Raw genomic sequence first — 27,179 nt, forward strand, 5'->3', positions numbered from 1 at the left:
ATAACACGACTCACTCCAATGGGTGTCTATTGTGAGAATTTTCCTGTTCACGCGCGACTTTACAACTTTCCCACGCCTGTTGTTTGGGCGCCTCGTCGTGGCTTCTGCCTCCCACACTTTCTCACCCTTTTGGTGCCCTCCCGCTTTCGCCGAATTTGGACCAAACTCCTCCTTCTGCTTCTAGTCTGGTTCTGTTGGCCCTGGTGGTATGGTGATAGTGGGCTCGGTGTGGGGTGCCCTTAGGAGGGGTCTCGCGATTGTTCGGGGAGGGAGGGGGGCGTTTTGGGGAAAATGGCGCCCGTTGTTACCGGGTAAGTGGGGATAATATTGTGTAAATGTTTGCTTCCTTATTATTGGTGCTGCACCTTTTGTTTGACGTGCGTTTGAGGAGGTTTTGTGACCCAGAGACGTGTTCAAACAAAGTTCCGGTGGCAGTACATTTGCTTTTGGACCTGCCGCAAATGGATACACACTGTCAAACTATGTGAGCTAGTTTCTGTCAATCCGCTTGGAATGTTTGCTTGCTTCTTTTGCTACTGCGAGACGACATAACTTAGATTGTGCATGCATGACTAAATATTGAGATTCGCTTCGTGAAAAACAAATTTATTTATTAACATTAGCTTTAAGTAATTTATGCAACTTTTGCCATTCATCCCGACTCAATGCTTCGCCTGATAAGACATTTGCAAATGTGCATGTTTTCATGAATGCATTTGTAGGTGCATAATAAATTACCCTGCCAACATTCTCCCTGCGTTCTTTTATTTTGCAGGAAGTTTGGTGATGTGTGTCAACCTCAACGTTTAACGAGGTAAACTACACACGCACACAAAACTGTAGTGTTATTGTGTTAGGGTGTGATATAGGACAAAGCTCCATAATAATGAGCTGATTGAGTGTACATATGTTGATGTGTTCTTTTTTGCAGGGAGGCTATGAGACAGTACTTAAAGGAAAAGGACGATCAAACAGTCCTGATTCTGCATGCAAAAGTGGCACAAAAGTCGTACGGAAATGAGAAAAGGTGTGTGCATTTGTGGTTTCACCGAAAAAAAGATGTTGTATTTGAGCATTGTTGGGCGTTTTTAGGTTTTTCTGCCCTCCACCGTGCGTCTATTTGCTGGGCAGCGGCTGGAAGAAGAAGCTTGAGAAGATGCAGAAGGAGGGCTCCACAGAGCAGGAGGCTCAGCCCTGCGCCTTCATCGGCATTGGTAACAGTGAAGTGGAGATGCAACAGCTCAACTTGGAGGGGAAGGTGAGAACACTGTTGAAAATATGAATGCAATATAAAGTACTGGTTCATCATGATGTCGCTAATGGGTGTACTTTTAGAGGGAAGTAGAACCAAAACAAACTTCAAGTTGTTTCACTTCTACTTGCTCCTTCCGTTCCCTGGAACAGAACTTTTGCGCTGCTAAGACCTTGTACATCAGTGACTCCGACAAAAGGAAACACTTCATGCTGTCAGTGAAGATGCTATATGCCAATAGCGCCACTATTGGAGTCTTCCTCAGCAAGAGAATCAAAGTCATCTCCAAGCCTTCAAAGAAGAAGCAGTCATTGAAAAATGCAGACTGTGAGTATAGACCTAAAACAGCATACGTATGATATTTTTGGAATGAATTTGATAAGGGACCTATTTGCCTTTGTGTTTCACAGTGTGCATTGCGTCGGGAACAAAGGTAGCTTTATTTAACCGTCTGCGATCGCAAACAGTCAGCACCAGATATCTTCATGTGGAGGGTGGAAACTTTCACGCTAGTTCCTTGCAGTGGGGGGCTTTCTACATCCACCTCTGTGAGTCCTACTGTACACTTTGAATGGTCAAGTTGTGTCTAGATCTCTTCCATGTCTCCACATGCTCTTTTTTTTTTTTTTCACGTCATGATGTCACATATCATAACGATGCTTTTTCTCATTTTGTTCAGTGGACGATGACGAATCTGAAGGAGAGGAGTTTGCCGTGAGAGACGGTTACATTCATTATGGCCAGACGGTCAAACTGGTGTGCTCTGTTACTGGCATGGCACTGCCCAGATTGGTATGCATGCATGTCACTTCACATAAACTCCATGAACAATGGAATTAGGTCACCTAGCCAACTTTCAGGAAGTCAAAATCATTGTGGAATGTGTCTGCCTGGTCATTTCTGGGCATTCATTCATAAGAACATGTCTGAGGTCACTCATAGACAGCCAGTCTCCTATGTCCAAATCAAGAAACAATCTACATTCTTCTGCATCAAAGTCTTCATCAAGGTCTCCAATCTCTAATTGAATCAATTCATTAAACAGGTGTCCCAAAAGTTCAACAGAGGTTACGAGGTATACTGTAAAGATGTTTGGCCATAAACTATTTAATGAGAGTTGCTGTTTCTCTAATGTTCCACTCATGTGCCTTGCTTCCTACTACTTCACATGTGCTTTCCTCCCTCACCCCATCGTTTCTAAGGTCATACGCAAAGTGGATAAGCAAGCAGCATTGTGGGACGCAGACGACCCTGTGTCACAGCTCCACAAGTGCGCCTTCTACCTGAAAGACACAGAACGGATGTACCTCTGTCTCTCACAGGATAGAATCATTCAATATCAGGTAGGCAGCTAAAGAAATGCACTTAATGGACTGATTCTAATTATGGCACTTCAGATGCAAGAGTGCTGTACTAATGTTCTGTACCTTTTGTCTAGCTAAATCAAATGAAGAAAAGCTGTGTTTTGCTTAAATTGCTTACAATTTGGTAGCTAGGCTGAAGTATTTTTTTTGTGTGAACATAAACGTCAAATTATTCTTTTGCTTTAGGCTGCACCATGCATCAAGGAAGCGAACAAGGAGATCATTAATGATGGCGCCTGCTGGACCATCATCAGCACAGACAAGGCTGAGTATACATTCTATGAGGGCATGGGCCCCGTGACCACTCCAGTCACTCCTGTGCCTGTGGTGGAGAGCCTGCAGGTACACACACAATGTGGACTATGTGCTTTTTGTTGCCTTTAAAACAGTTTTTCCCCCATTTTTTTTCTTGCTGTGTCATTCAGTTAAATGGTGGAGGAGATGTGGCCATGTTAGAGTTGACTGGGCACAACTTTACCCCCAAATTAAGGGTGTGGTTTGCAGATGTGGAGGCGGATACCATGTACAGGTATGTGAGTTGTGATTACCAATTTACACTACTCGAAAAAAAAATCACGATATCTGACATTTATCTTGAAGTTCAGGATGGACCTGTGTGACATTTGTGTGCGTGTGTGTTACAAGATGCGGCGAGAGCATCCTGTGTGTGGTGCCAGACATTTCGGCTTTCAGAGAAGGCTGGCGCTGGGTGAGGCAGCCAGTGCAAGTCCCGGTCACGCTGGTCCGCAACGACGGAATCATCTACGCCACCTCTCTCACCTTCACCTACACATCGGAACCAGGACCGCGACCTCACTGCAGTGTTGCCGAGGCCATATTGAGGACGCACACCGCCTCTTCATCAGCAGCATCCCAGACCTCTTCATCTTCACCTTCCTCTTCACTGAGCGCACTCGCAAATGGCCAGGTGGCTTACAGTGGTCGTGACTCAGGCATGTCGTCGGTGTCATCAGCCGTTTCCATGTTGTCATCGTGATCCTCATGTCGAGCGTGTTGTTTTTGAAACACGCACAATGACTTTCTGCGGAGGAACTTAAAGAACACTTGATTGAAGAGCAAGTGTTTGGCGGTTTGTGGAAAAATGACTGGTTATCGCCATCTAGTGGAGTGTTTGGGACTTACGTACACCACTGAGGCAGTCGGAACTCAAGACAGGGGCATGTGCCTTTCAGTTCATTTAAAAACTGCAACGGCTAAAATCACATTGTACAAAAGTGGTGATTTGTTGTGCGCAAGGAAATGTTGCTGCACCAGTTTTTGTATCGAGAAGTACAAAAGATTGGACTATTGTTTGTATTCCTGTTATGTTTTACAAGCTTTTGCTAAGGTACAGTTTACATACCATTCACATAGAAAATTAGAATCTATAGTTAAATGTTATTTTGATTGCATTATTTAGCAACATGAGCAGGACATTATATTAGAACCACCTCTCGTTACGATGCAGTCACTGCACATTATAAACAAGAATAAACATATCGTTACGTTGAAATTTCTGTGGCAATTAATTCAACTGAGGGTGTTCCGATCAGTCTCATCCATGAGTGAGGCCTTCTTCCGATCACATGCATTAGCAATGGTAACGGGTCAAATTAGATTTTGCATGAGTTCCTTTTCAAGGACTGAGTGAACCTTAGCTCAGTCCTGCAGGGGCCCTGTTGGGCATGGCTAGATGTGAAAGCTGTGCCACTATTTTTAAACTAGAAGTCAGATTGCTGGAATGAAACCTTACACTTTGTTAGGCTACTGTTAGCGCGACAAGGAGTCTATTTGCGCCCTTTGCGCTATTAATGTTCCTGCATAATCATTTGAATTCAGCCAGACTAGATTGTGAAGCATGTGTGCTGAATTTGATCATAAAAATGTAACAGCGCCAGCATCTAAGCAAAGTTAAGTTATAGTTAGACAATCTGTAAAAATAGCGTCAACCTAGTCGCCCACCCTGTAAAGCCATGATCTGTTATTCATCTCATGACTTTTAGGTCTAAATCAGTAGTATAATCCGAAAACAAAAGAGAAGAAAAAAAATCCAATTTGCAAATGGCAGTCAGGGCATCAACTGTTTACAACATTACATATTTGGGATGGGGGCTGGCATGTGAGGAAACCTAATAATGTGACGAGAGCTTGTTTCTGGACTGAGACACTCACAGACAGAGAGGGAGAGGCGTCTTGAGGTCTTCACACTGCTGGGAAAGAGGACGGAAGTACTGGATTTGTGTGATCATACAGAGTAGATTCCATCTAGTGAAGACTGGGAAACAGGATTAAAAATATAAAGTGCTCATCTTCTGGATGTTATACCGTTGTGTGATTACCACAAAGGATTTCAAGATGGAATCGTTTCTGGATGCGCCATCCTCGGATTTTTAAAATGGTCGATGGAATATAACCCCAATAATTTTCTGGAATTACACTGGGGAATGTTTTAGGCACTGTCCAGTTGCCTTTTGGTACTTTTTTTTTTTTTTTGTAATCACACAGTCTGCAATTGATTTTTGTTTTCCCAGAGTTCATCAACTTTTGAAATGCTGCCCTTGTTCTTGTTTTCATTCCTCGTTTTTTCTGCTGCTGTTTTGGTCGCTGAGCAAAGTGCCGGTGACCTGCAGGGCATCAGCCTCCCCAGTGGGGGAACAGGTTTCAATCCAGGGGGTAAATTGACAAAATGAATCACATTCCTATCATTGTATTCCACACAGTAAAGCGTGACTCCAAAAATGCAAAAGTATTGCATTACTTTTATTTCTTTTAAATCGTTGCATAGTAAAACATAGGTTGTGGGAAAGATGATTTAGCAAATAATACCTTAAGCAACTTCAAATCATCCATGCAGCAGTAAACTCAAGTTGGTCCACAATTATTTTCTGAAACACCTTTTTTATTTGCTTAATTTAAATTCAACATACAGACAATGGTCATATTTACACAGAGAGGCAAGCATCTCTGGTTCATGGTCCTTGCTTCATGTCCTCTATTAACAAACAGCCCTTTTAACTTGTTGTCTCTAACACTCCGATGAATCACAGAGATAAAAACGGGTCGTGACTAACAGCAAAACAGTAAGCTCTAGGTCATTTTCCCGTAGAGTATATTAAGTTTTCTGTATTACGATCCGAATTTAGGAACACGCTGTACAGTTCAACTCCAATCCGGAACAATTTGTTTTGATATGTTGAATGATTTACAGCACACATATGTTTTTATTAGAACCCGCTCCTCAACGGGTCTACAAGCTTGTCCCTTACTTTATGATTATTATTATCATTATTGATGAATTGGTCGAATTTTTTGACTTGGATTCATTTGAACTTTGTAACCTTGTAGACCCCTGCATGGTGGTGTCTCCACCATGCGTAAGTGAGGCCGATCGCTACAGCCTGGAGGCCCTGCGGAGCATCCATCAGATGATGGACGATGACAAGGATGGAGGGATTGAGGTGGAGGAGAGTGTGGAGGTAAAATCTTTTAAATTCTTATATATTTCCAGGTTGTCATCAGTTGCAGAAGTCCTACAGGATAAAGTCAGTGCAACGGCAACAGGTGCTCTGGCTGAAGAAAGCTGCAAATGCTACTTCAAGGATAGCAACGGTTTATCTTGGCTTTTGGCGCTGAGACAAATGTGGTTTGCTCTCATAGACCTGCACTAATAGGAGATTGCAGCACATAGATCAATTCTTAAAAAACGTAACATGAGTCATCAGCACCCAAACGGCGCTGTTTGTTTTTCCATCATGCATCTTAACACATTCACTTGACATTGCCATATGTGATTGAAGCCATTGCACTTTCGACTTCCAGAATGCAATTCTAAGCCGTATTATGTAAGAGCTCGGGTTACGGTTGATGTAGGAGAGAGGGACATGGGCTCATCTTCAGTCGTCAAATGAAGCCTTCATTTTGATCCCGGGCTACATTTCTCCACGCACGTATGTCGAGATTCAGATAGCTGAATCGTAATATTCCGACCGGACTTCGTTTCACATAAATGGCAGAATACACAAGTAGTGCATTGGTTCATGCTTAAAATGTTTCACAAGTGGAGACACATTCCCCCCATACCACAAATTCTCAACCTAAATATAAACAGATTCGGATATTAAAAATATACTTTTACAGTAAGACTCCAGTAGACAGTTTTTTTATTTGGTATTGTTGCTCCATGGAAAAGGATGACTTTGATACCATTGTTGTTAGTTCATAAAACTTGCAAAAAAAATTGTACAGAAAAAAAATAAATTAGGATGTCCAATTTAGATAATAACAATAATAATGAAAATAATAATATACTGCACTTGATCAGATTAGTAATTTGGATGATTGTCTTTTTTGACTAGATGTTTTCAACCAGTTGCTGCAGACTGCAATCCCCTTGTTGTTGTTTTAACATTGTTTTGTTGGCACTCCTGCAGTTCATCATTGAAGACATGAAGCAGCAGCAGACAAACAAACATAGCCACCTGCACCGAGAAGACCAGCACATTACAGTGGAGGAGCTTTGGAAAGGATGGAAGTCATCTGAAGGTGTTTGTCCGGACAATGAAAGCAAACTTGTGAAACTTTGCCATGTCTAACTTGTTGTCTCACGTCCTAGTTCATAATTGGACCCAAGACGACGTCATCCGCTGGCTCAGGGAGTTTGTCGAATTGCCGCAATATGAGAAGAACTTTAAGGACTTCAAAGTCAATGGAAACACACTCCCAAGGTGATATGTCCTGCCCGAGTAAATATCTGAAACACAGAGGGGGGAAAAAAAAAGCTTCTCTGTCTTTTCTGTAGGATTGCAGCCAATGAACCTTCATTCCTGAGTGGCCATCTCAGAGTCCAGGATCAGAGGGACAAACAGAAGCTCAACATTAAAGCTCTTGATGTCGTGCTGTTTGGGCCACCTACACGTAAGGATGAACGCTTGTCTTGTTTCAGTTTGTCTAAATTCGAAGGACATGACAATGATGATTGAATTTTTACTTTACCTCCAGATATTTTGCAAATCTTGAATAATCAATTCCTGGATCAATAAGCCTCCTTGAAAATGTGTATTAGCCTTCACGGTACATTAGGAGCAAGATACCGCTTCATTTCAGCCAATATCGATTACTTTGCAAAGAAGCAATCAACCACTTATCCACAATACATCCAAAATAGATTATTTTCAATCATAACCGTTCTCTTGTTGTTTTTGCTCACAGGTCCACCTCACAATTACATGAAAGATCTACTGCTCATTGTGTCAGTAGTGATGGGAGTTGGAGGCTGCTGGTTTGCTCAGGTGCAGAACAAAAGCAGCAAGATCCACATCACCAAGATGATGAAGGATTTAGAAAGTTTGCAGCGGGCTGAACAAAGCCTCCTAGACATGCAGGAACAGTAAGGAAAAAAGTCATCTCTTCATCTCCGAGAACTGACTGACATCAAAAGTGACGGTGTGACTTTTGTCTTATTCAGACTCGAGCGAGCCCAGGAAGAGAAACGTAATGTGGCTGAGGAGAAACAAAACTTGGAGGAGAAGATGCGGGATGAGATCATGGGGGCACAAGAGGAAGCCCATCGCCTGCAAGCGCTGAGGCAGGGGGCCGTCACTGAGCTAAGCCGCCTCCGATATGCAGAAGAAGAACTCGTGCAGGTACCGGACGCAAATTAGGTCAATGTATAGCAAACGACGGAAAGCTGACAACTATCGTCTCCTCAGGTCCGTGGAGCGCTAAGACAGGCAGAAAAGGACATGCATGCCACTTGGACTGCCTCAGAAGTTCTCCAGCAGTGGCTCCAGTTGACCCATGAAGTTGAGGTTCAGTACTACAATGTCAAGAAACACAGTGCTGAATTACAGCTTGCCACAGCCAAAGAAGAGGTGATACATGAAGTATATCAAACGGTGTCAGAAAAGTTCCAGGATTGCTATATAATGCAAACCCAAACTCTGAAACGACAGACAACAAACACATTTACAAAGCGGTCCTGAGACTTTTCTGACACACCTCCCATGCCTAACAATTAATATTGACCAAACATTTCAGCCTGTTTAGTTTACTGAACATTTAAACACATCTGCTTGCATACTTTAATTTAGGCAGAAAAAATTAAGAAGAAGCGAAGCTCTGTGTTTGGGACTCTCCATGTTGCCCACAGTTCATCTTTGGACCAGGTTGATCAAAAAATTCTAGAGGCAAAGTGAGTATAACTGTAGTTAGGTTTTACTTGAAAGTAAATTGATCTAAACGTCAATCCATCTATCTCCAAAAGGAATGCCTTGTCGGAGGTAACAGCATGCCTGCGGGAGCGTCTCCATCGCTGGCAACAGATTGAGCGCATCTGTGGCTTCCCCATCATTAGGAATCCCGGCCTTGCCAACCTCACTGCTCTGCTCTACTCAGACTCACTTGCTGCCAGTTTTCCCCGAGGACCTCAGCCATCTTGGTTATGCCACAGCTCAGTTCATGGCTCAATCGAAGACCTGATGGAAGAGTCTATCCTAGGTCAGGTACTTTTCATATTTGGGTTTTGGTTGGGTTATGCTGATTGGTTTGTCTTGCTACAGTTCCCGGGGCGCCACTTAAGAATTCTCCTCGGACCCGAACGTCTACTGTACTGCGGTCACGCCGCCACGGTGTCACCCAAGCACCGACCACTCTCATCTCGTCAGATCCTGACCTTCTCATCCCGATTCGAGCTCCTTATGCTTGTTTCGATGAGGATGACGGAGTCTTTCGTAAAACCATTAAGAAACAGTAAGTCCGTTCATGTTTCGATACACAATTTCTTTTTATGCTTTCATCCAAATTTTTCTTGTCCTCGTTTCACTTTCCAATAGAGACTCCCAAGAAAGATTCTCAGATTCTGACCATTCCACTTCTTCTCATAGCAAAATGTACCCTTGTCCCACTGCTGATCCCTCCCATAGAAAGCTCTACCATGACGAAACAGAACCTCTTCCAGAAAGGTGTGTGACAAAGCCTGTGAGTAAAGAATTGGAACCTGAGGTTCAACCTCCGGTTCGGAGATTTTCCATGGAAGATCATGAAATTCCTGTAGATATTTCCTGCAGGAAGATGGCTACTGATAAAGCTCTGGACAGTTCTTTGGAAAATCCTCCGATGGTAATGTCAAAAGATGGGTCTTTAATTGAAGTGCCATTCAGGAAGCGATCCAGAGATAGGAGTGAAGTAGCGTCGGATTTTGTCAATCGAAAGGTATCGTCTAATGAATTTGATTCCGAATTTTCATCCAGCAAACTAGAGAGAGAATCGATAGAGGACGTTACCGACAATCCGTCAAGGGGTATACCTCAAGATCGAGGTGATTTACTGCTTGAAGTCAAGAAAATAGTTTGGGATGAAGTAGAGGCATCGAAATTTGGACAAAAGAAGTTATCGAGATCTATAATGGGGGCTTCGGTCGACAGTGCCTCGAGAAAGCTACTTGAAGGTTCCGAGTATCCATTTGGCTTAGCCGGCAGAAGGATTACGAGAGACTCAATGGGAATGTCCTTGGATGGAAGTTCGAGGCAGCTTGATTGCTCTGTGAGGGGGATGGCCAAAGACAAAGTGCTTGAAGTGCCTATAATACCCTCAAGAAAAATCTCGAAAGAGGGATATTTTGCTGACACGGCATCCGTAAAGGCTCTACCCAGAGAGGAAACAGAACATATGCAGTCTACATCTTCTATAGAGAAGCAAGATTTCGGTTCAGAACCATCAATAAGTAGGAGGCAAGGTAAAGAGGAGTGTGAAGCATCTCTAAGGCGGAAAACACCTCGAATACCAAGAGATGAGCAGTGTGCAGAAGAAAATACCATTCGGGATAGAGTCGAGTCACTTACAGAAACACATCGCCCTCGAATGGTGAGGGAAGAATCTGAAGATTCAGAATCAAACTCAGTACCAGGTGAAAGTGAGCGGCCAGATCTTACAATGACCTCCAAGGTGCCATGGAAGTCATCTGCGAATGTTCTTACAGCTGTTCCATTGAGCCAGCTTGTTTACGATGGAATTCTGGAGAAGTCCTGCACCTCCATGGCAGAAACGCCAACCAGTCTTTCTGCTTCGACTCCCAACCTTCCCCAGAGCTTCCCCAGGCTTCAGGCAGAGTCCGAACCACTGGTGGCTCCAGTAAGAGGCACCTCCCAATCCACTCCATCCTCGACTGAAGCTAAAGATGACAGAAACAGAGATAAAGAAAAAAGCAGGAAGTCCCTGAAGCTGAAAAATCTTTTCAAAAAGAAAAATGAAGCAACGGCGGAGAAGATACAAAGCGGTCTACAGAAACTCTGACCATGGCCTGAGGACACTTTTGTTGTATCTGGTGTACATTGGCACTCATTTTTAGAGTCGAAACATCAAAGCGATATTATCCCATTGTCTCGAATAACCTTTTTTGCCCCTCAGGAAAATTTACGATTTGACTGTAATGACGTTTACCGCCTGTTATACTTCACTTGGTCATTTCATAGATGGACCATAAAAAGTTGAGCTCAGATGAACTCCGTGGTGGGTGCTTGGGGTGCTTTGAGTTGCTTTGGGGGAACGAAAGCGCACACTGGATTACCAGTGGCGGCTGTGTCGCAAGTCCCAAGAATATTTTTTTATTTCATGTGTGGCTTAGTGTTTGAGAACTTTAAACATAAGATTGGGGCAGCTTTTTTTTTAGTGCTATCTCATAAATAATGTCCACCTTGATAACCTACAATGAATAAGCTCCAGCCACTGCATGAGGAAATTCTAATTTTGAAAGAAATAGGTCAATTAGATTTTCCTTGTCTTACTTTTATGGGTAATACTTGCTCTTTTACTTTCTGAGGCCAATGTTTGATTATAAATATTTATTAAATTTATAGTTTGATTATAAATTCCTATGAGGCCATCTAAATGTTTACTAGTTTGGAAAGCACATAAGATTGGATATGAAAAAGGAGTCAAAGCCATTTTGTTTGGGGTTTCAATTTTTTTTAAGTTTTAATGATTGTTTTGCCGTTGATAAAAATAGGCCACATTATGAAACTTTGATTCGATTTCATCTGAGATTGTCTTGATATTTTAATAATACCAGTCGTGAGGCGATCACACATTTTTACATTGGTATGGTTAGGAACAAACCATAGGCAGGGAAAATATTGGGGTTTTCCGTGTTTTGTTAACTTCATAGTGATATATTATTAAATGTGAGCTGGAGTAAGAGCCCCCCCCAAAAAAGTAAAAACACTGAACCGATTGTTTACCTTGCTGATAATTGTATTCATTTATTTGTTGTTTACTTCGTGAGGATTGGATTTTTTTGGGCAATATTTTCCTCACACAAATGAAACAGTACTACCAGTAGGGAAATTCAGGCCAGACTAGTTTTATCTATGAACTTTATCTAAGATAGGGCAAGAATCCCATTATTTCTCTTTCATTTGAAATTTTTTTTGTATTCATTTATTCCTTTTCTTTTTTTTTTGGGAGGTGGGGGGCATTTTGACACGAGTTATATCCTTTGTAGAACCCGTACCTGGCTGTGGATCAGTGATCAAGTTGCAGGGAATTCATATTTGATTTTTAAGTCAAACATGTGATGACACAGAAGTCTTATAATGCACAGCAAATAAAGGTGCCCTTATATTATTGACAGATTAAAACACAAATATATGAATAATTTTATTCATTTTCACTCATACTTTTAATTCATTATGTTTGTTGCTTTATAATTTGTCTTGTACACGATGGCCAATATTGTTTTGTATTTTCACAGAAAAATCTGAATATTTGAGTCAAATTTTTGGGGGATACCCATTAAATATTATTTACTACTTTATGTTTTGCAACATTAAATAACTGTACGTATATGTTTGAGTGAAACTTGAAACATTATTTAATTGAAGGATCAATGTGATCTTCGCTGTTTCCAAAAATACGTTTATGAGACGTCTCACTATGATGCTTGATTGTTTGGAAACAAAATTTAAGTTTTTACTTTGATTATATGACAATTTTCTTTGTTTTATTATTTGAGGCCTACAATTCTGACTGAACTGTAGAAGCCAATATCATTGATTGCTGCTTCCCCACACTGTTAAAAATAAACGTAGCAATTGTGTTTGAAAACATCATGAATGTTCTACATTTTGTACATTTTTCCTAATCAGTTGAGCAACATGAATAGGTAATGCAGTGAAAACATAAAAGCACCTTCAACAAAATATGAATTTATTTCCGACACATACAATCACCACGATTTCAATATTATTGCATTTTTTTTCATTAGACATTAAGTTGCTATTTTCTTAATAATAAGGGATGTTGAGCGTATATATCTACTAGCTTGATAAGTCATTCATCGTTTCTCCACCAGGGGGCAGGAGTGCTATCTATACCTGTTAATGTTTAGGGTCTTTTGAGGACCCCATTTGCCCACCGCTGACCTAGAGTTAAATTTAGCACTTCAAAGGTATCTATCTATATTGATCTACACTAAATTTACTTAAATCAACATCTTGACATTTACGGATTTCACACGGAGAGACAGTTAAAACAAAGTAGTTGAAATTTTAACGCTGCATCAATGCATCATTATTAAAATATTACACAATTCAGAGATCCTAAGTGGAAAAAAAAAATCCTACTTTTTTCTCAAGTAATTTTCACCCCCCCATTTTTTACTTCAACACGGTCCTTTTCTGTGGTTATTAAATCATAACACTTTGTATTTCGCAAAGCTGCATTTCCAGTGCACCAAGTAGAATCAATCTAAATGATGTCAACGTACATGATTTCAATCAGTTAAGCCCACTTAAAATGAATGACAATCAACTTATGGTTAACATGTGAGCCAGGCGCAGTGCAGCTAAACGAAAAGTGACAGGCCTTCTACCAAGGTCTAGCGTGATCCAGTCATCCACAACGATGACTTTGATTCATTAGTACTGACCACACAGTATAAAGTGGGACGCACAGATGCCACTGCTGGCCATACTCCAGACAAAGACACACACACACACACGCTTTTTAATGATGTTCCCTGATAACAAAATAGATTACTGGGTCCTCACACTCAGTATGCTTCGGTCCACCTAATTCACAAAAGTTGGCAGAGACTTGGCAGCTTAGTAACTAACCTTGAAGTCGACTTCAATTTATGAAGAATGATGATTTTTAATACATCTTCCAACCCACGCTCAATAATAATAAAAAAAAAAAGCCCCCGTGATTCTTGCGGGTAAAATGAACCTAAACTTGTTTTTCTGGCAAATTGTAAGCCTGCTTCTAGTTTGAATGTTTTGCTCCTCTTCAAGGACACTCCTGTCCAAACATGCCCTTCAAAATACAACATATTTAAACCCAAATAATGAGCTCTCCTTGAACACATTCCACGGTGTTTTTCAGCCTCAGCGGACCTGAATCATAAAATGATTCATTCTAAAATGTTACCGCTGGAATTTCTAGCAGCAGAGCTCTTCAACACACTGGACACAATATTATATTTGCCATAATACATTACATTTATACTTATTCTACCTTGTGAGCAAGCACTTTAACTCAAAGTCAATTCCAAAGAGGGAGCGAAACAGAAATTATGTATGACTGAGTGGAACCTTGAGCGCCATTGGATGCAAAGCTAAACTGTGCTGAAAAATCTAACGTCAGCAATGCAAGGCAGGCTGCAAAATGAGCCCTTTTGTGTGCAAAAAGATGAGTCCTCAAGTATTATGTGCATTTGTCCTTGCACTCCTGTTGCCAGGACATTCGAGTATATTTCCAACTTTGCCCCCCCATGACTCCTTTGTATCCCTTGCAGTAACAAATATTTCCAGCCACGTCAAATGTCAATGCTCAAAGCATCGTCATTGTTTCCTGAAACGCCGCAAGAAATTGAAATGACATGAAAGTGACATAAAATCTTAACAAAGCAGGAGTTGAAGTTAAATATTGATTTCAACCATCAATTGTTTCCTCATATTGTGCCCAGGATGAAATCAGTGATTGACAATATTATTAAATATGAAAGGTGTACTGGTTTATATGTATTTTATTAGTAAATAAACATATGGGGATGGATTACTGAGTGATGCTTAGGAGACTCCTGAGAACATAGCACTGTTAGCGTGGGTGAGCGAAATGATAGCAGCTCGCTGAGGAATATCCTTGTAAATGGAGGAGAAACAGATGCAGCGATGTCATTTGTGATTAATTGTCGGACGCTCAGTGCATATTTTCATAGAAAGGAGCGTCACAGCAGCCATCTATTTGTAATTGATGAAGATAATAGAGAATCTGCATGAGTGCAAGAAGACGGCATATTCGAGCACTTGTTTAACAAAAAAAAAAAAAGCTTTCATTTTGAGAGAGAGCCTTAATGCAGCCCAGAGGTCATTAAGATGGGAGCTTCACATGAAAAGCCTTTAGCTTTGTGCGTGCACTGTTAATTGTGTGTTTCATGTGCACTCAGTGAGCATCATCACCGTTGATGCAATCCTTTCTGGCTACATGCGTCACCTCGAGTTCATGTGCTCATTTTGTCTGTTTGTGGAAATTTTGAATTGATGTTGATATCCTCAATGACATGCTCAAGGTCAGTGCCTCTGCTTCTAATGGAACTTTAACTGCCTGCTTTGCAGCTACTGCTATATTCTGCTTGTCGCTAGATGGCAATGTGGAGCTACATTGAAGCCAAGTGTAGTGTAGATTCATTTTCAAGTGCTATTTTCTGCCCTTCAACTTTGTGTCATTTCCTCCTTGTCATTGTGTCCTGCAAAGATTGTGTTTGGGGATACTCAACTCTGACACAAAAAAAAAAAAGCCACTTAGTTCAGCACAGAAGTTGCATCCTGCTTGTTTAAATGACTCATGCATTATTCAGTCATTTTGAAAATCATTAAAAAAGGTGAAAGTAACAATGTTAATGAAAGTGAAACAAAGGTGAACCAATTTGGATTTAATTAATCTCAATCAACTCTGGGCTTTTCTTCTCAGCTATTTTCATTCATAGTCTACCGAAGTGTCATGATCACATGTAAGATGTCAGAAAAATTCCAGGACTTGTATTACCAGCACAGCAATGCTCTTGCACAAAATCTTCAAAATACCGGTTTTTCCGTGCATTATTTTTATGTGAGCATGTCTCCTTTAAGGGTTGCCAATAAACCTCCGTGTGACTTTTTAAATGTCTTTAAATCACAATACAATACAATAACTGTAGCACCCAATTTAAACTTGAAATTATGTTTTACGGTAAAGTGTGATAAAGTAATGGACACTCATAGAGGTACATTTGATCTTCCTCCAATTATCTCGTCGAGTTCCCTCACAGACATTTGTACAATCGCTCAACATTCCAGGAAAGAATCACTCGCTGTAATTGCATTGCATGGACGAATAATAATGGCTATAAGGCAGAAAATGATAAATGTGTTCATATGTGCAGTTGGATTCCAAGTGTGTGTATATCGCTTTTCCTTCTGCACACAAATTGATTGTCGTACATAGTTCACATATCCAATTTATGTTTGTGTTTTCGTTGTCGATAATTGAGAAGCGCACCAGACTGTAGGTATAGACATATATGACATTGACAATCTGCTCACCGTGGAGCTATTATTTGTTTCACGGCAGTATTTTGCAGGCAAGGTCTACTCAAATGAAACATTGGAAGCATTTTCTACACCAGAAGAGTTTATCATGTTCTTGTATGAGCCAAATAGATTCATTAAGATGTTGCTTTACTGTAGAGATTGTTGACATACCTCAGATTCCTCCCAAGTTGTTACATGTTATTGAATAGCATTCGTGAATGTTTTGAAAAATTGCTGGAAACTTTTTGCAACTGTGAAATGTCACATTGCCAATGGACACCTAGTGATGGGCAAATGAAGCTTCAAATTTGCTTCATGAACCAGTTATATTTTTGACTCCTCTAGATGGTACTGTGGGTTTAAAAAAGATTTCAAGAAATGGCGAGTCAGTTTGCTTTCAGCCAGTGATGGGAAAATAAAGCTTGAAATTTGTTTCGTGAGTCAGCTGTTGTATTGTTTGATTCCTCAAGATGTCTGTTCGAAATAGGCTTTTTCCTTTTTTTTTTTAAATGTACTATTCTTTTCCGTGGACCAAATAATCATCAAATAATTTTGTTTCTCATTTTCAGTGTATTATTTAAATGTAATACCTGGCCCAAGAGCTCTACCAAAACTTTGCTTAATAGCTAAAGGCAAACACTCATCTAATAACAGGTCTTAATGGAAAAATTAAGTACTGCAGTGCATGGATGGGAGGTTTTCTTTTCAAGTAAATCTAGAGAGGTTGCTCAACGACATATTTCCACTCAATTAGTAAAAAAAAGAAAAATGGGTAAAGGGGTCGGGGGCCTTAAGCGGTGTATTTTTAATTGTCTAGAGTTGCCAGTAAACCTCAAGGATCAACAAGAATCTCATTTAAATATTTGACATGTTTCTACAGCCACATCATCACCTATTAATTACAATTTTAACAGCCGACTTTAGCCACAAGCCGGTTTGCTACATTGAATTAATTAGCCCTCAAGGATGAACATTCTTTTGACATGACAAACGGAAACCCACTTTATATAGGAAGAGCCTTTGCATGTAGCAATGGGCATAACGTCGTAATATGGAGCAATAGGGGATTGTGGGGGGGGGATGAAATATGCTCAATGGCCAAAATATTTGCTGCAGTTGCACACTCTAATGAGATTCAACACAAGACCCTAACAAAATCCCCAAGTATCTTATGCCCTAAAGAAACTAAGGTTGTTGTTTTTTAAATTGGCCATGATCGTATGTTTGGTGCACTGTCACCAAACGGAATCCATGAATTTTTTTTTTTTCAGCTCGACCTCAGACATGGTGCAGGGAATTATGAACAGTTCAAAATAGCAGTCAGTATAAACACAAAATCATCAGGCTACTGCATGGAAGCAAAAATGCTATTAAAAGGATATTAGAGCAACTTAACTAGTCCAGGGTGTAGGCCTCCATTCACCCAAACTCAGCTGTAGAAGATGGATGAGTTACAGCACATTGACATAAGAGTTTGACCTTGTAAAATGTCAGCCATTCTCGAGTTCTTATATTCAATCTCATTAGATTGCACAAGTGTACTTGCAGTGTACAATAGACACCAGAATGCCAAAAGATGAAGTAAAAACAGAACAAAAGCTGTTCCTCCTGCCATGACTTCCCATCAAGGTCAATTTGTGAAGCTTTATCGTAATTGCCTCAAGTGCGCAATACTGCACAGCAGGACTTGGAGTGTGTGCACGATATTTTCTTATCAGGAAGACAGAGCGGTTCTGTACAACTTGTGTTTGTCACTGTGGAGCAGCAGACACATTAATGAGGATGTCTCCCACTTAACAACCTTCACACAGACATGCATGAAGATATTGCATTGGAACCTCGAAAGTCAAATTCATTTTTTCTGTGTGTGTGTGTGTGTTGCATTCTTGTCAGCAAGATTTGAAAATATACATTTTTTTTTTTGCAAAATGTAGGGAATTTAACTTTAATGGTTTTGCCCAACCCGAGGTCAATCAGTCCCAAACCGGACTTGACCAAAATAAACACGCTGACTCCGGACGATCCGCCCGCATGTTTCAGGGCATCGACCTCAACAGTTTTCTACCCATTAACCTTATTGATCTTTTTTAATCATTTGAGTGTTCATACTCATTAGTATCAGGGTGACTGAGGCGCAAGCCCACCCGACAGAGATTAGCAGTCAGCAGGTTGAGTCACGATGTTGAGTGCAGCCTCACAAGTCAAACACCTCCCATTAGGTGACTCGTTCTCAATTACTGACCGATACGAGATAATCACACGGTGTGACATTCTAGGGACAGGCAAAATGAAGAACATAAACACACACATTGCAAAGATGCGTGCACACTTACACATGCATTGTGAAGAAGTGGAGCAGGTTAAATGAAGCGAGAGAGACAGGGAGGGATGAGTTAAATGAGCGAGAGAAGAGTAGTTCCACCCACCCCCCCCCCTCCGCCAACTGTGATTGTATCCATTGAAAGAAAAAGTCCGAGGCCAGATGGTCAGCGACGACACAACACACAAATACACCGGTGCACACTCAAGGATTCTCGGTGGAATGCAAGTGGAAGGTGGAGTGAAAAGTGCATTTGCTAAAACATGCCCATTTAAAAGGAGGAAAGAGAAAAACAGAAACATCCTTCAACTAGCACACTGGAGTCGATGTTTCCACCAAGGCCAAACAAATTCCACTGTGCCGGATACACACATCCTGCATTTAACTGAATGCTGTATTCTTTTTTTAAATCCCCGTTTAGTGATAAAGGATGGACATTCTTTTATTTGGGTTGTCTATTAGCAGAATTGAGGTCGCTTTTAAGACTCTTTCAGTAATTTGTGTTCTGAGCTTCGATTTGTACGCCAGCGTTGAGATAGACTTCATGCTGCCGTAGCAGAGATTCATACGGATGGATCTCAACTTTCCGAGCTGACATCATGTTACTCTTATTTCGTCTGAAAAGTTGCCAAACAGGATGAAATCAGGGCACAATTAGGCAACGATGACGTATATGATATTCATGTTCATCCCTATGTCGTTTGCATGAGCCATTCTGAGTGATGCGACTGAAATGGACCATCACAAAAAAATTACAGTTGGCGACTCGCTGCTGCACATTGAGTACTGTTCCTCACAGAAAAACGAGGACCCTATATTTAGTTTCCATGTTCCAAAACTAAACTAAGCAATATGTGATTGGCCAAAGTAAAAAAAAAAAGCAGGAATTGAAAAACTGGACTCTTGGTAATGATGATATCCTTACTCATCTAATTATGGAAAAATAAATGAAAGATGGAGAAAATGATGCTATCAAGATAGACAGAGAGGAGGAGGAAAATAAAGGAAACTAAGAGTTCCTTTTCATCTACACTTGTGCAGTTTCCTCATGTGACTGTTTGGAGCCGCTGGCGAAAGGGTTTGTGTTCAATCACACTTTCCTCTGAGACAGAAATTAAAGCGGAGGCGCATTGCACACACGGACGCAAACACGCGCTCACACACTGCCTTCAGCACACCGACTCATATGCATCTACACACACACAAGCTTCTGCTTCATCCCCCCCCTTCCCCCTACGCTCCCTGCTGGCCGGCCGATGCCAAGGGGCAGGTCCAACATGAATGCCGTTTCATAGCAGTTTCTCCGCGATGATAATTCAATTAGTGAGGAGGATGGCCAGTGCACTGCAACACACGGCACTCACAACTTGTGCCAGACCCCCAGGCCAGGTTACGCTCAGAAAGAGAGAAGGGTAGCAGGGAGAGAGAGAGAGAAGGGGGGGGGGGGGTTCTATTACCTGATGTTACCTGCATGTCATAACAAGAAGAGACAAGGTCCAACCTGTGGGGCTAACCTATCTTTGCCGGCTCACTTGCAATACACTGCAGGGCAGTCATGGTGCTTGGATCAGCGCACACACACATATCACACTTCACGTCACTGAAACAAATATGCCTCATTTACAAAGGGCAAGAACTCATTTTGCTAAGTTGAAATGGATGCCACTACGATTCCACCACTGGTCAACAACAGAGATGGCTTTCCATGTCCCTAACGCTGAATCCCAAAGAATTTGTAAAAGCAACTGGATATTTTACAGGTCGTTGAACACAGCTTTCCCAGACACACCTTTTTATAAAGAAAATAAATGTCAAATAATTTGATATTTGTCTTAAATATGACAATATTAACAATATAAAGATCCCCTTATAACCTTTCTCGAGTTGAAACAATCCAGTAGGTCACATGCTATTTCATGCAATATTGAGTTTCCTACTGGCAAAAATCTATGAAGAATTGTAATAAGAAGAACGAGCAACAGCTCGCACACAATCATTAATAAAAGAGCACACAAGGAGGTAACATATGGTCATCAGACACACACACATGCACACACACACACGCTAAAGCATAGTCTATACACTAATGCAATGCCTCACGTCTTGCCCTCCTTCTACTCCACTGCTCTCCTAATATCATTCTTGACATGGCACCAAGGTTTTTTGCAGTGCTGAGAGGAGCACTGAGCATCGCGTCCTCTTAACTGGGGCAGGCGGACAGACAGCGCGGATAGATGTGTATGTGTGTGTGTAGTAGAGAGTGTCTTTAAAAGAGCACATTATTGTTGGAGGGGAGATGGTGCCTTGTAACACCCCTCGACAAAAAAAAAAAAACCCACTCAGGAAGCATTTGTTCCGGGAGGAGATGAGTAAGGAGATGAGTTGTTTTTCTTATATAGACACTGAAGCACGCATACACAGAAGCACCGACTACAAGCTCGCTACACCTCCTTACATACTTAGACGCACCTCTCCTGAGGCAGTGAGAGGGAAGATGAGTTGATGGAGGATTGCAGGTAGAGGATGATATTAAAGGTCTCCTATTTTTAGTGGAGAATGGAGGCCTTAGAATGCAAGAAAACTACACAACAGGCATGAAAAATAGATGAATGGCAAGCTTCCAGTTCCGTTATCATATAGGCATTGAGGTTGAGAAAGACAACAGCGTGGTAATGACTCAAGATGGAGGGCATTTCTCCACTTAAGTGGTTTTATTGTGAACATGCCCCCACCCCCCACCCCTCCCGCCACGCGTGAACACACCTAAGGGCGATTTTGCCGTCGAGTGTGCACGCATACACGTTCAGTTCACAAGTTCAACAAGGGCCCGTTAACATGCGAATGGATCACATATGGTGCTCTTTACAAGGTCAGGCAGGCCAGTGTAAACCTGTAGCCTTTATTTTGGCGGGATTTTCCCACTGAGATGGGATGAAAGCCGAGATGAGAATGTAGCAGGATGCAGAATCCCTACCAAGCCAGTGAGTGATGCGTTTGAGGCAAACGCAGGAAGCGGCCCATGGCAACACAGCTGGAGGAGTCCATCCCAACACACACACAAAAAATAATAATAATAATAAAAAAAGAATTTTGCTCTGAGTTGCTAAAAAGCATCATTACTTACTTTTGGAATATACATAATAGCTTTTACAATATAAAACTTTAAAGGTTTTAACACTATTCTGAGATAATAAAGCATTTTATTTTTATTTGATAATAATGTTGATCAATGTCTGTTTTACTGGATTTCAAAACAATAATTTAGGTCCCCAATTTAGGTCGCGGACCGGTACCGGTCCGTGGGTCATTTGGTACCGGGCCGCACAGAAAAAAAAATACATTATATATTATCGACGATCAATTAATTCAGGTCAAGGCGCTCGTCCCTGTCACATGACATGTTTCCCCAGTTGAGCCCGCAAAGTTAGCAAAAATGAGTATGAATTTATTTTGAAAAATATATTAAAAAATTGGGGATTCTCTCCAAATTACACCCGTCGGTGCACCTGTCCTTGACACAGGTGAGTTCAGGTAAAGACGCTCGTCCCAGTCCCGTCCCGAAGCGAGCAAAATATAGAAGAAAAAGAGTTTTGGAAAGAGGAAAATGCTCACAATGTGGAGACAAAAGAAGAAGTTACAATTTCCAGGAAAAAGAAATCAGGATTTAAATTAAGGTAGAATATCCCGAGATCGCCACAAAAGCATTGAAAATCCTGCTTCCCTTTCCAACGGGATTTCATGCGGTTACAGCGACCAAAACAAAGCGACACAGCAGAAACTTCATGGTGAGTTTTATTTTTATGCGCTTTGCATTTGTTTTTATGCCAATCGTATCATTTTAATTCATCGTATTTATATATTTATTATAAATTTACTATTTATAATATAACTGTCTGACATGTAACCGGTCTGTGGCGCAAAAAAGGTTGGAGACCGCTAATTTGGGTTACAATATTTAATTCCCATTGACAGAGCAGCGTGATATTAATCGCGAAAACGATCACGTGCCCTTTAAATTTAAAGGTGAAAGATAAATAAAAATGCTAAAGGTATTTGCCTCAGAGATTGTTATTGTCACATCGGTGTAAAAAGGACATTTGCAGCTGCTAGTTGTAAAAAGAAAAAAAAAAGAATAAAACCTTTAGCAATGACTCATGGAGACTGCGGGCATCTTATTAATATATTGTAGATTTATTTTAGAATATTTAGCTAGCTTTGGCAGTTTTGGTAACTTAGTGGACATTATGATTAAACAATCATTCATGACTATTAGGGACATTTACATACTGTAATGGGCGACGTCACCGAGCGAAGTTAGTATGCATTCGCGTGTGTGCATGTGCGCGTGCGTGCGTGCGTGTGTGTCATTTGGACTGTGCTGGGACTTTGATTTGATCTGATCACTTGTGATTTGTGCTTTGGGGGGCCTCTGTGGCTTGTGGAAGAAAAAACACTATAGTGTCATCATGTTTCAAATCTCTTTCTTCTGCTCTGCTAATTGGTGAGAGCCACGGGCTGTACTACAAGACAGATGCAGCGCCGTCGTGCCCACTGGGACTATAGTGTGTGTGCATCTATGTGTGCGATTGCAGGTGGGCGATGGATTTGGCATTCCCTGCAGGCCGTTTGTGGGGATGTGTTTGCTGCGAAATTGACGACGACTTTTCCTGATATGAATATTTTGTCAGATGTGTAAGGCCAACTTTGCTGTGATTTTCTTTTTTGTCTGTGTGCATACAACACGTTAGTACTAGCCAGTCTGTTGCTGTGGGGATTATATTACAGCTCAAGATGTTCCGTGCCGACCTCATCCAGTCTACAGCTCTTGACAGCATGCTCGAGGTGGAGGAGGTCAACCTCTCCACTTCCTTGGAATGACAATTCATTCTTTAAACCCCCCCATTTGGAACATCCTGCAGCAGCAACCAGAAGCATTATTGTGCCTCTTCAGTTTTTCCAGCTCTGGTTCGCCAAGCCTGGGGTCACTGTTGGGTTTTACTCATACTGCTCAAGTGATTTTGGCTATTATTAAGAAAACCATGGAAAATGTACAGATATGACCTCTTGAATTACACACCTATGAGCATTTACCCCCCAAAAATGTACCTGGAGTTATACCAGGCATTTAAAACTGAAGAAACAAGGGTGGGATTCAAAGTCAATCAACCAACTGAAGATGTCGATCAAGTGTATTTGAGGTGAACGAGCCTCTATAACATAGGTGTCAAACCTAAGGCCCGGGGGCCAGATGCGGCCCACCTCATCATTTTATGTGGCCCCTGAAGACAAATTCTGCATCAAATTCATGTGTCAATACTAAAATGACAAATTTTCTTCACTTTTATAAAATAGAGAAATTGTTTGAATTTTTTTATTACCATTCATCTTTCTAGAATATTGTTTTTCGTTTTCACTAGTCTCTGATTTCAAAACTAGTTTATTCATCAGTTTGTTGTGTATATCATATACGACGTCGATAGTCATAACGGCCCTTTGAGTATGACTACGATGCAGCCCGCAACAAAAATCAGTTAACATCCCTTCTCTAAAACAATAATATAGGGAGCACGGGAAAGGAAAATGCGAAAGATGATGAGGTAGCGAATGTAAGGGAGGGTAAATGTGAGTGGGCAGAATGTAAAATGGAAGGTAAATGGACGATTAAGCAAATAGGATGACAGGAAATGAGGCTAAAATTCAGCACAATGCAAGACGAGAGTTGCTTGTTGGGCAAGGGCAAAAAAAAAGACTCGAAAGTGCTCAAAGGGAAGAGATGTGTCAATGAAGATAAGAAAATGCAGACAAAGCTGATAACCCTCCACTGCGTCTTGTGAGCAAAGGGTGAGTGGCTCTTGTGAGAAAGTGGAGATGCTGGGTCAGGTAGGTGCAGCATAAGCCAAACAGAGGTGAAGACGGGTCAGCCACTTAAACATTCAAACATCCGATTTGTCGGGCTGATAGAATGGCGAGAATACAGCATAGTCAAAGGTGACAAGCCACATAAAAGATTCTCAGCAAAAAAAAAGTGTTACGTACGCACGCTCGAACTGTTCATTCTGTGAAAAGTGCAGGACTGCTCATAGATTCTCCTGCCCGGCGATTATTGCAATGCTGATTAAGAAACCTGCCATACCGTTCCAAGCGACTGACAGCACCCTCGAACTGGAAAATCTCTGGCATTATTATTTTCACAGGGATCCAAATTTCTGGCAGAGCCCGTGCTGATTAACATGTGCCAGTATATCAAAGCAATCCCCAGATATACAAATATGCCCCTCTGGAACTGCAACCGAGTTTTTTTTTTTTTTTGTGCACATTTTAAAACGCTTTGAGACAACGACATGACATGATGCGATGTCTGCCTGTGATTTTACCTTTGTGAATGTCCGATTCACCCTCAGGGAGCTGTGATCAATGTAGGACTAAAAAGCAGGATGCTTTGACAGCAATTTAGAAGGTTTCATGCATTATGTTGTCATATTTATGAAATGAAATACACTTATCAGCGAAAGACAGAATCTGGCTGTCTGTGCCTTGGGTCAAAGACACTAAAATCACCTGCGCACCAACTTAAACCTGGTTTCACCTGGTCTCATTTATTTTATGTCAGCAAATTGTCACGTAAAATGTTACATTTCCAAAATTCTGCAAGGTAAGTTGAGAATGCGTTCACTACACCCGTTGACATCACATGTGCCAGGCGACCTTTAAAAGCTGAAGAGTGTGACTCTAATATAGCCACCTTCCTCGTCCGTCCTCCGCGCATTACCCCTCCTTTTTATGAAAGAAGCAATTATTCCTCATCTTATCTACAACCCCCCCCCCCATTCTCATTTGCTCCTTTCCTCCATCGCTAAATTTCAAACCTCAATTGGCAAACGCAAAAAGTACAGTATGTCTGATTTTCTTAAAAGCTGGTGGTGATTTGGCGCCAGGTCATTACGGTTAATACCGTTTAGAGTTCTCGGTTTTATTGGACTGCATTATAAAGCGTTTGATCTATACGTACACTTCTAAGCATCCCCTCTTCTTTATTCCATAGCAAAGATCTGTGACAGGCGTAGAAATGAGACGGAAGACGCTGAGACTTTTCAATCTCTTCTGAAAAAGAAATTGGAGCGGGGAGGCGGGGTGCTCGGAGAATGGGGCCAAATCTCATACATTTTCACTAGTTTTCATAAGTTTATTTCATGGCAGAATGGCGCTTTTTAATATTTCATCTCCCCAATTGAGGGATGGCGGTTGAGGACTGTATTGGAATTTTCACACAAGCTTTGAGCTGGCAAAATCCTACCATTCAATTGAATTCAGTTTTTTTGGGGGGGCAGGTTTTGAACTGTTATGTTTTGGTGCTGAAAAACTTTAAGATTTCACTTAATTTTTGTCACAGAAACTTGGGACTTGAAGGTCAAAACTTGGGTCACAGATGATTTATTGCCATCTCTGTTTTGAAGTGACAACAGAAAAACCTGAAGGAAATTGATTTTGGCTATTATCACAGTCCATTGTGTAAATGAATATAGCATAAAAAAAAAAAGTTTTGCACGTTGACTTTGCGGCGAGAGAGAAATCCGTTCAATAAAGAGAAAAAACACTTGAAAGTTTGTTCAAGAGGAGGCAAACAAGAAAAGAAGTTTCAAATGTGTTAACCTGTCAGGTGGTAATTAAGGTGTGATATGTACCTCTATTTAAAACTCAGTTCGAGACTTCACAATAACATCACCTCCACACTGGTTTACTCTGCTATCACTTATGAATCAATTTAGTTCATTTCACGACGTGCTTAAAGGGTGCAATTGACTTTTTTTTTTTTTTTTTTTAAAGGTGTGGGTAGATGTTTTGCCGGAGGTCTTGCTAAACAACACTTTTGACTATATTGCACTATGATGTTAAGGTACTCGCAAGAACAATGACAATTATGGATGAGTGTTAGGGGGTTAAAGTTGATTAGGTGGTTTGGGATTATAGTTCGGGTTAGACTGTGCGTTTGGTCTGGGTGTATTTCTGTTCTTGTTCCTGCACAGGCCCTGTGCGTTTAAAATTAGCGGAATTGGATGAAAACTAATTTCATTTCTAAAAACCCCCTACTTAATAGAGATTTCGTTGTCTCATCCTCTGTGAGTATAATTTATGTGAATATCGGCTCTTTTTGCTTATGACTATGTATGAAAATTAAGCTCCTTAGTGGATAACCGTTACTGTTTGAATAATGATGACTTGTAATACATTATGGGTTAGCTCACGTGCTTCTGTGGGCTGTGCAGAGGAATTTCAACAATCATTTCTATCTTTATTTCATCCTGGTTGCTTTGGGGGACTTATTTGCTTTTTATGGGTGTTCAGGCAGACACATCAATTTTATAACCAAATTCCAAATACCATAGTTGCTTGCAAATTACTCTTCAGAATAGTTGGGGTAGCACTGTAGCACAACTTTTTTTTATTTTTTTATTATTATTATTATTTGGCAAGCGCAGTTTCATAAATCATTCAAGAGCTAGACCTTATAAATGTTTAAGTGTTTTTTTTTTTCTAGGGTGGTGCTAACCATATTGATTCGATGGCGAAGTAACCTTTTCAGTTGTTAGGGCTTGTTGCTTCTTATAAGGCCAAGAAGAAGAAACAAAACAAAAACAATTGTCAGTCAGGGTATTTTTATTTAATTTTATTTATTTTATTTC

The 27,179-nt window shown here is 40.9% G+C and overlaps 2 protein-coding genes across 4 annotated transcripts; both read left to right on the forward strand.

Moving 5' to 3' along the window:
- Window positions 1-43: 43 nt before the first annotated feature.
- LOC133151427 (recombining binding protein suppressor of hairless-like) lies at window positions 44-4,129 on the forward strand. 2 transcript variants are annotated; one of them, XM_061274441.1, is made up of 11 exons: window positions 44-311; window positions 776-814; window positions 932-1,027; window positions 1,093-1,258; window positions 1,405-1,579; window positions 1,663-1,800; window positions 1,932-2,044; window positions 2,455-2,595; window positions 2,803-2,958; window positions 3,042-3,145; window positions 3,262-4,129. In XM_061274441.1, the coding sequence occupies exons 1-11, from the start codon at window positions 292-294 to the stop codon at window positions 3,611-3,613; spliced, it is 1,500 nt and encodes a 499-aa protein (XP_061130425.1). In that variant the 5' UTR covers window positions 44-291; the 3' UTR covers window positions 3,614-4,129. The 2 variants fall into 2 exon arrangements, with proteins under 2 accessions (XP_061130425.1, XP_061130424.1); XM_061274440.1 differs by having other exon boundaries at window positions 45-484.
- Window positions 4,130-4,442: 313 nt separating this feature from the next.
- On the forward strand, window positions 4,443-12,719 carry LOC133151426 (stromal interaction molecule 2-like). Of its 2 annotated transcripts, XM_061274439.1 has the most exons (13): window positions 4,443-5,289; window positions 5,962-6,092; window positions 7,047-7,158; window positions 7,229-7,340; window positions 7,415-7,530; window positions 7,825-8,002; window positions 8,081-8,258; window positions 8,325-8,486; window positions 8,706-8,806; window positions 8,879-9,111; window positions 9,174-9,363; window positions 9,447-9,575; window positions 10,592-12,719. In XM_061274439.1, the coding sequence occupies exons 1-13, from the start codon at window positions 5,166-5,168 to the stop codon at window positions 10,779-10,781; spliced, it is 1,956 nt and encodes a 651-aa protein (XP_061130423.1). In that variant the 5' UTR covers window positions 4,443-5,165; the 3' UTR covers window positions 10,782-12,719. The 2 variants fall into 2 exon arrangements, with proteins under 2 accessions (XP_061130423.1, XP_061130422.1); XM_061274438.1 differs by having other exon boundaries at window positions 4,453-5,289; window positions 9,447-12,719.
- Window positions 12,720-27,179: the final 14,460 nt, after the last annotated feature.

The sequence above is a fragment of the Syngnathus typhle genome, linkage group LG3 (assembly GCF_033458585.1).
Source record: "Syngnathus typhle isolate RoL2023-S1 ecotype Sweden linkage group LG3, RoL_Styp_1.0, whole genome shotgun sequence".
NCBI lineage: Eukaryota > Metazoa > Chordata > Actinopteri > Syngnathiformes > Syngnathidae > Syngnathus > Syngnathus typhle.

What these genes read in the sequence shown, in the direction of transcription:
- LOC133151427 (XM_061274440.1), top strand. Translation starts at nt 336, where the DNA reads ATGTTTGCTTCCTTATTATTGGTGCTGCACCTTTTGTTTGACGTGCGT. An exon ending in CAACCTCAACGTTTAACGAG is followed by an intron (nt 815 to 931) that starts GTAAACTACACA and finishes TCTTTTTTGCAG; the next exon opens with GGAGGCTATGAGACAGTACT. An exon ending in GTCATTGAAAAATGCAGACT is followed by an intron (nt 1,580 to 1,662) that starts GTGAGTATAGAC and finishes TGTGTTTCACAG; the next exon opens with TGTGCATTGCGTCGGGAACA.
- LOC133151426 (XM_061274438.1), top strand. Translation starts at nt 5,166, where the DNA reads ATGCTGCCCTTGTTCTTGTTTTCATTCCTCGTTTTTTCTGCTGCTGTT. An exon ending in AGGATGGAAGTCATCTGAAG is followed by an intron (nt 7,159 to 7,228) that starts GTGTTTGTCCGG and finishes CTCACGTCCTAG; the next exon opens with TTCATAATTGGACCCAAGAC. An exon ending in GATGGAAGAGTCTATCCTAG is followed by an intron (nt 9,112 to 9,173) that starts GTCAGGTACTTT and finishes GTCTTGCTACAG; the next exon opens with TTCCCGGGGCGCCACTTAAG.